Below are 8960 nucleotides of genomic sequence, written 5' to 3'. Positions count from 1 at the left end.
AAATAAATCACACTATGTTAGAGTAAAAAAATATTACAGAGAGTCGTCGGGGGCTCTGAACATTGTTTAAAACCTTCCCAAATATGAAATGTTTAATTGATGATAAGGCTCAAGGGTTAGTCAGCAATTTTCCTGACGTTTCCATCAAAGGGATCAATAAAGTTCTATTCTATTCTATTCTATTCTGTTCTAGTCAGTGGCAGCCTATCAAGAGATTCCAGTTCACAGTCAGAGCTCCTGAAAACACCTCACGCCGCCTGTTGTCCAGGCTGCTTTCATTTGTCATGTTTCACTGCTTCATTTGCTCCTCACCTCTGCTTCAGAGATCTTTCTATAACTAATGAACCAACAGCAGGACCTAAAGATAGCACTTGACGGACACTTCTTATCCAGTGTGACAGAGCTGGAGAGGATCTGCCTGAGACAAGGTGATAAAACGCCCAAATCAAGGTGCAGAAAACTCCTTCAGACCTTACTAAGAAGACACAACTTTATAAAGTAAAAATCCAGCATGGCTGCAGCAGACAGGGGGAAAAGGAAAATGCATTTGAAAACAGTCAAAGGACATGTTAGAATTAAGTATGTTTTGAGCTATTATGTGTTCGGAATCTGTATTTTGCACTGAGCCTATGAAGATGATGTGGCCGGTGGGAACCGGTTCGCACACTTGGAGACAGCAGAAACTCCTCTTTTCTATCAGATACGATTGTTACTTTAGCTACACGCCGTACCAACAACATCCACACACGTTGCTTACCAAAAATATCAAGGACGTGGACAGAGCGCAGAAGAGGTATGCCTGTCCACGGCATTAGTAACTGGCCAATTAAATCTTATCTATGTTCGGGGCAGGCCCAGCCCAAGAAGATATCTGTAACCTGGAGCCGAAAAGCCTCAGTTCAGCTGGACATGAGATTCCTCTCTGTCCCTCTGAATTCCATCGCTGTCTCACTTTACCTGTGACTGAAATAAATCAATTATACAACTGAGAACGGAAGATTTCTCCGGCTTGTTCTTGGGCTTCCAACTAAAGAATCGTGTCTAACAATTTAAGCAAAATAAGCAAAATAAGCAAAAAATAAAATCCAGCGTATTTTATCAGTTTAACTCTGCAGTTCTAAAGGTTACTTCAGGACCCAAGAGCAAAACTGGAGGTTCTGCCAAGTTCATAGCAGCTGTTGGTCAGTGATTAAACTGATGGGAGTTTACCCAGCGTTGCTTTTTACATGCACCTATGAGTAACACAGTCTGAATCACCTAAGAACAGAGTCTGTACAAACACTTTATTGAACTGTTACATAAAGGCAGGTCTTAATTCAACAGCTGACTTCGCCTAGCTTTCAGTTTTCAGATCTCAATATGTGAGAAGATGCAGGAGAGTCTGTCATCTACAAAGAAATCCAAGTACTTGTAGGATGATACTTGTTTAGTCCCACCTTAAGTAAGAATGCTGCAATATCTGAAGAAGAAGAGCAAGCTCTGGAACAGATCATAAATGTGGTGTTCTGAGCATTAAGGACCAGCTGTAGATAATGTAGACTACATAGTCAGTGTGGAGCTCATCAACAGAGTAGATGAAGGGTCTGACTTTATGAATACGAAAAAATCCTCTTTGATTTTTGACACTGTTATTATGGGATATTGATTATAGACTGATAGAGTAAAAATGACATTTTATTCGTTTTGAATGTATATATATCTTTAAAAAAACAAAACAAACATTGAAATTCAGTGTTTTTCATCAATTATTGTTTGTAATGTTATCTTTTGTGCACTTGAAATTACTCTGTGAAAATAACGAAAGCATCCTGAAGCATATTGCAGCGTTTCTGCTTCATTTATCCGCCCTTTGTCCAGTCAATGCACAGTTCATACAATAAAGAGTTGTGCTTCTTTTTGTTGTCATGAAATCTTCATTTAACAACTTGCTTTTCATAACATGAACTTCTGGGCCGAGTAAAGGGACCTGTGTAAAAAGTTTTGAAAAAATAATCTAGATAATAGTATAAACTAATTTAATGTCATTGTTATTTCTGAACAGATAAACAGCAGCTCTCTCATGGTTCTACTTCAGCTTCGGCTCAAACTTAAACTTCCATTTAGTCTAAAAATGTATTTTTTAAAAGCAGCATGCACTTGAAACCAGAAGTTTACGTACGCTATATAAAAGGAAATATAACCTTTGTTTTTTCTCACTGTCTGACATTAAATCAGGCTAAACTTATCCTGTTTTAGGCCAGTTAGGATTACCAATATGTTTTCTATTTACTAAACGCCAGAAAAATGTGAGAGAGATTTTTTTTTTACTACTTTCTTCAAAGTCAGGCCAACAAACTTGACTCAGTTCCACCAGTTCTGTCGGGAGGAATGGGTCAGAATCCCAGCAAACTATTGTAAGAAGCTTGTAGAAGAAAACATCTCATCCAAGTCATACAGTTTAAAGGCAACGCTACCAAAAACTAAGGAAATGTATGTAAACTTCTGACTTTAGAGAAAGTAATAAAAACTAGTCTCTCATTATTCTGGTGTTTAGCAAATAGAAATAATTTAGGTAATCCTACCTGACCTAAAACAGGGAAAGTTTAGTCTGATTTATTGTCAGATAGGAAGATAAATGTGTCTTTTTACAGTTTATGTAAACTTCTGGTTTCAACTGTATTTACAAAATGTTTACTGAGTTGACAACACGGTGCCAGTATCATAATCACCCTCACTATTTACATATTAACCAGACCAACATTTTCTTTCAGTAAAGATTTACAAGAGCAAGTGGTGCTTAAAATGACACAATGAACTTTTAAACCTTTAATCTCCTCTGGGAGAACTATAGACATGTGTTTATCTCATTACAATACACCTATGAAAAAAAAACCCCAATATGTTCTAATGGCTCATTTAACCTCATTTGCAGGTTCAGTGTTGAGGGGGAAATTCAATTACTGCAGTTTGTAATTTGTACCTCATCAATGGCCTGCAGATAATAATGATCAGTGCTAAATGTAATGAACGACACCATGTCCATTAGCCTCGTTATTAACAGACATCTACATGCCTTCCCCCTGTTGGCCTGCAGTCTCCTAAACGATTAGCAATTAAAACGAGCACAGAGTGTTTACCCCTCTGGCTTTTTGACACGAGCCCAATTGATCTGGAATTCAAAATGAGGAACTATTGTGATACAGATTTGAAACAGAATTTGTGCTGCTTGTTTGGGCTGCTGTCTTTTGGCGCTGTGTTTGGTACTGCAAATACTGAGTGATGCAGCAAAGGGAAAAGCTTTTTATTTATTTTTTGTATGCAGATATTTCAAGTTGGCCTATATGTGACACACACACACACAAAATCAGTTTTACTGTATAGTTACAATGCAATGTAGAAACTGCCATACATACATATTCTCTATGCGTTTTCTCACTGAAAATAAAATTCCTTCTGCCTTTTCATGGTGTAAATGTGCCACTCTGCTGCTGGCAGAGATGGCGATTGATCTTTAAAGGCACAAAGTAATCTTGATTTTCTCCAATCACAGTCTTTTTGCACTCCTTTTGTCAGGTAAGTGAAAGCAAATGTCACGTGTGCTGATTTGGCTGCAACTGAAGAGGCCTTGAAAGCACAGAAGTTCAGAAGTCATGACCTCTGTAAATGTGATCTTTATATAATTATATATATATATCACACTTGCGGATACTAGTCCACTGAGACATAGAGAGTGAAGAGAAAGGGGTAGAAGTGACGCTTTAGAGGGCAATGATCATGGATTTGCTTTTGAGTCAGGCTCTGAATACAGAATAAGAAGTTTCCATTTCGATTCCTCACACATCGCTGATAAGGACAGAAATACATATGGAGCAGGAGGAGACGCTGGGGGAAGAACTGATACGTGAGAAAAAAAAAAAAAAAGTCAAAACTTAGGCGTCCTTGTGCCGTACTTTTATTTTGAAACGGGGAAGAGACGTCGCTATGGTAACGGATGCAACCTCCGCTAAGATTAGCTCGTTAGCAAACGTCTGCCGGTCTGTCTGTAAATTTGCGCTGTAGTTATTAGTTTACACACACACACACACACACACACACACTCGCCATGGAGGAGACAGACACATACCACATACGACCCAACCATCAGGACAAGTGAGTTGGTCAACCTGGTTAAATGTGATGTCTGGAAAAGAAGCGTAGCTAACTTTAGCTGTTAGCTAGCGTGTGGAAAGCTGCTTGAACATGAATTCCCTGTCGTTGATATCGGTCGTCGTTGTGCTCCAGTATTTAGATATTTGTCAACACTAGCTGGACGTTTGGTCGCATTAGTTAAACATAAACTCTTAATAGTCACTGTTTCTCAGCAACGAGTGGCGCTTTGGTCCAACTAGTTTCAACAGAAGCCCAACCAGTGAACCTTACTAGTGAATTAGTGGCAAGAAAGTCCCAACTAGCTAGCTGTTTGACAGACAAGAGGCCCAGTGGACCGGACTAATAAACTAACTGAAAGTCATACTAGTTACTGAGCTGTGACATGTTAACTAGTCAAACATAGGTTCAGCTTACAAGTTAAATAGTAGCCTACAGTGTTAACTAGTTAGAGACAAATGGTCAGTAGTTAACTAGTGATAATGTTGGCTAAAGCTTAAGTACATATAAGTGTGCTACATTGTTTATCTGGGTTAGGAAATTAATTTAAATCTGCAGAAACTTGCAGAAGCTGTAAATCGTGCCACAACATTTAAAGTTTACTCGGTTTAGACACATATACAATATTACATAAGATGAAACATATGTCTAGGTTACAGTTTATAACAGATATTACTCAAAAGGAGAAAAACAACAGAGTGACAGTATGATAAAAGTCCTGCAGCCCAACATGTGTGTTGATATTTGGCTATTTTCTAACTCATGTTGTTGTATTTACGAAACCTCCAATGTCCCAACAAGCACGTTTTGTACATTATGTGGATGAAACAAACCTGTTCAGATTTTCAAAGTAAAGTTGCTTCTGTGTGCAGGCTCCGGATGCAGTATAAATCTCATCTATCAAATGCAGATTTGATTGAGATTATGAGATTTAAAAAAAAACAAAAAAAAAACAACCTCAAATTCTTGTGGTTTGAACTTATGATGATGGGTGTCACTGAACAGCCACAGCCCACAGCTTTAAATGTTTCTCGGTTTTAGCTGAGTTGCATGTATACATACACATATAGTTGAAACCAGACTTTTACCTACATAAAAATACATTAAACCTTTTTTTCTCACTGTCTGACATTAAATGGGACTAAACTTTTCCTGTTTGAAGCCAGTTAGGATTACCAAAATTCTTTATATTTTCTAAATGCCAGAATAATGAGAGAGAGATTTATTTCTTTTTCTTTTTTTTTGTTCTTTTTTGTTTTACTACTTTCTTCAAAGTCAGAAGTTTACATACATTAAGATTACTATGCCTTCAAACTATTTGGGAAAGCCCAGATGATGATGTCATGGCTTTGGAAGCTTTTGATTGGTTAATTGACAACATTTGAGTCATTTGGAGGCACACCTGTGGATGTATTTTAATGCACACCTCAAACACACTGCTTCCTGAAATCTAAAGAAATCAGCCAACATATCAGGAAGAGAATTGTGGACCTCCACGAGTCTGGTTCATCCGTGGGAACAATTTCCAGATGCCTGAAGGTTCCACGTTCATCTGTTCAAACAATTATACACAAGTATTAACACCATGGGAATGTCCAGCCACCATAGCGCTCAGGAAGGAGACGGGTTCTGTGTCCCAGAGATAAAGTGTTTTGGTGGGAAATGTGCATATCAACCCCAGAACAAAAGCTAAAGACCTTGTGAAGATGCTGCTGAAGCTGGTAAGAGTGAAACCAGTCCTGTACTAACATGGGCTGGAAGGATACTCAGAGAGGAAGAAGACATTACTCCAACAGTAACATACAAACGCCAGAATACAGTTTGCAAATGCACACAGGGACACAGACCTTCATTTTTGGAGACAAGTCCTGTGGTCTGATGAAACTAATATTTAACTGTTTGGCCATAATGACCGTCGTTTCATTTGGAGGAAAAAGTGGGAAGCTTGAAGCCTGAGAACACCATCCCAACTGTGAAGCACGGGGGTGGCAGCATCATGTTGTAGGGGTGTTTTGCTGCAGGAGTGACTGGTGCACTGCACTAAATAGACGACATCATGAGGAAAGAACATTATGTGGAAATATTGAAGCAACATTTTAAGACATCAGCCAGGAAGTTAAAGCTTGGGTAGAAATGGGTCTTCAAATGGACAATGACCCTAAATTACTAATTACAGAGAGGCTTCAGGACAACAAAGTCAGTGTTTTGGAGTGGACATCACAAAGCCCTGATCTCAGTGCTGTACAACATTTGTGGGCAGAGCTGAAAAGGTGTGTAGAGCAAGACGGCCAACAAACCTGACTCAGTTCTACCAGTTCTGTCAGGAGGAATTGGCCAGAATTCATCAAACTGTTGTGAGAAGCTTGTGGAAGGAAATTCAAAACGTTAGCCCCAAGTCATACAGTTTAAAGGCAACACTACCAAATACTAAGGAAATGTGTGTAAACTTCTGACTTTGAAGAAAGTAATTTAAAAAAATCTCTCTAAAAAAAAAAGAAGTTCTCTCTTAGTATTCTGGCGTTTAGCAAAAAGAAAAATTTGGTAATCCTAACTGACCTAAAACAGGAAAAATGTAGTCACATATAATGTCAGGTAGTGAGAAAAAAATAGGTTATGTGTCTTTTTATACGGTGTATGTAAACTTCTGGTTTCAGCTGTATATACAGACATGCATACACACATGTGTGGGTCATTGTTCAAAGTGTGTACAACCACCATTACATCCTAGAGATTTCCACACCGATGTGAACCCAGTCTGTGGGAGGCTGATGAGTTGTGGCCACTGTGACTGCTGGAAGCTGACTGCAATTTTACATTTTCATCTCTCGTCGCTCACTGTTGAATCTTCTAGGTTTAAGCCAGCCGTTGTGAAGGAGTGTGTTCGTGAAATTGTGAGGGAGCGACTGTCTGGGTTGCGCTACGACCCGGAGGAAGTCCCGGAGCTCTCCCGTTCACTGGCAGACTGCATTAAAGACAAAGTGAAGAGTGAGCGATGCATTCTCTCCTGTTGTGCTTTAAGTCAGAATGATAGAACATCCAAATACTGTTGGGAATTTTAAGTGTTGTTTAAAAATGATAACTTAAAGAGAAGTCCTGTTCATCTAAAAGTCTATTTAGATAACTATGAGAGAGCTGGAGAGGTTTTATACGCTCGATAGTTTCATTTACTATTCAGCACGGCAGCGAAATGGCTTCAGAAGTGCCGACTCAGCCCAGTGTACTGTCGGCTCAATACACAACAAGCAAAATGCTCTGTCAGCACAATAACAATGTAAACTAAAGATATATTACCACTTAAGCTGTGATTGATGTCGCTGGCAGTGCAAGACCAGAGGCTGAGTCTCTTCGAGAAGAAAACTAGAACACTTAGAGACAGACAACCAAGCACACTCACATAGATAGATGGATAGATAGATAGATGGATAGATGGATAGATAGGTAGATAGATAGATTGGGCAATGAAACTGTCTCGTTTGCACACTCCCATATACATCATAAAGAATATAAATATATGTATAAAAACAAACAAAAAAACAAAAAATATAAATAGATGCAAAGAAATAAAAAGAGACAGAAACTAAGGTGCATACAGACTTTTTACAAGTAGCGGCATCATTGAGGTGATGTAGCAGCAGACAAACATTTAAAGTGCTCAGTGCCTGGTGACACATGTTAACTGAACTGTACATTAAGTTCAGGAGTCTGATGGTCTGAGGAAAAAAACTGTTTGTCAGTCTTGTGGTCCTTGACTTCACACTCCTGTAGCGCCTCCCTGTGTGCTGTGGGTGTGTGTGGTCTTTAATGATGTTGTGGGCTCTCCTGATGACCCTCCTGGTGTAGATGTCCTGCAGTGATGGGAAGGCCACTCCAGAGATGTTTTTTGCAGTTTTTATTACACGTTGGAGTTCCTTCCTGTCCTGTAGGGAGCAGTTCCCATGCCACACAGTGATGGCGCTGGTGAGCACTCCCTCGACTGAACCTCTGTAGAGGTTGCTGAGGATTTCAGGAGGCATCCCAAATTTCCTCAGCCTCCTAAGGAAGTACAGCCGTTTGTGTGCTCTCTTTGTCATTCACACCTACGGACAATTTAGAATCACCAGTTAACCTCAACATGTTTTTGAACTGTGTGAGGAAGCAGGAGAACCTGGAGAGAACCCACACTGCAACATGCAAACTCCACGCAGAAAGATCCCAGGTGCCCTCACCGGGACGCGAACCGGCGACCTTCTAGCTGCAAGGCAACAATGCTAACCACCAATCCGCCTTGCCCATAAACTGCAACAACATAAAAATATAATTTTGTCCAGACAGCTGTATAGGCAGCAGTGACATATCTCCTAATAAATTATAGTCTGCCACTAAAATTAGTAACTTTTATGAATTTTACAGTTTAAATCCAGCCTGTTATTGTCCACTTCTATTTTGCTGTTGTACAGTTTGTTGTTTGTTTCTCTCTTTTTGAACAGGCGCTGGATTTGACAGATATAAGCTTGTTGTGCAGGTGGTCATCGGAGAACAGCGGGGGCAGGGAGTCACGTAAGTTATCGTTTAGTACTGGTAAACACAAAAAATGCTTCTACACTTTGTAAAACTACTGAACTTCAGAAGCTACTTTATTTTAGTACCAGTTTCTCTTGGGAAAGAAGGTGCATCATGTCCTGTACTGCTGAAGAGAGACTCGTATGGTGTGGGGAAACTGGCTCTTTGCCTTCAGTGAAAGAAACACAGCTACAGAACATTACATTACATGTATAATGCAGTCAGTGAATGCTGAAAACAGTTGTCGCACATCTTCTATGAGTTTTCACATTATTTATTATAGCACTTTTATTCCA

At 39.4% G+C, this 8960-nt stretch overlaps 1 protein-coding gene across 1 annotated transcript in view; it reads left to right on the top strand.

The window, feature by feature from the left end:
• The first annotated feature begins 4001 nt into the window (after positions 1 to 4001).
• Positions 4002 to 8960, top strand: part of dynlt2b (dynein light chain Tctex-type 2B) — a 6926-nt gene continuing 1967 nt past the window's right edge. The window contains exons 1-3 of the mRNA XM_008291697.1: positions 4002 to 4128; positions 6977 to 7110; positions 8592 to 8661. Coding sequence (XP_008289919.1) covers positions 4082 to 4128; positions 6977 to 7110; positions 8592 to 8661 — 251 coding nt within the window. The 5' untranslated portion in view covers positions 4002 to 4081. The remainder of the gene's footprint in view (positions 4129 to 6976; positions 7111 to 8591; positions 8662 to 8960) is intronic.

The sequence above is a fragment of the Stegastes partitus genome, unplaced genomic scaffold (assembly GCF_000690725.1).
Source record: "Stegastes partitus isolate 25-593 unplaced genomic scaffold, Stegastes_partitus-1.0.2 Scaffold756, whole genome shotgun sequence".
In the NCBI taxonomy this organism is placed as follows: Eukaryota; Metazoa; Chordata; class Actinopteri; family Pomacentridae; genus Stegastes; species Stegastes partitus.
This window is presented reverse-complemented; position numbering and strand designations above follow the sequence as displayed.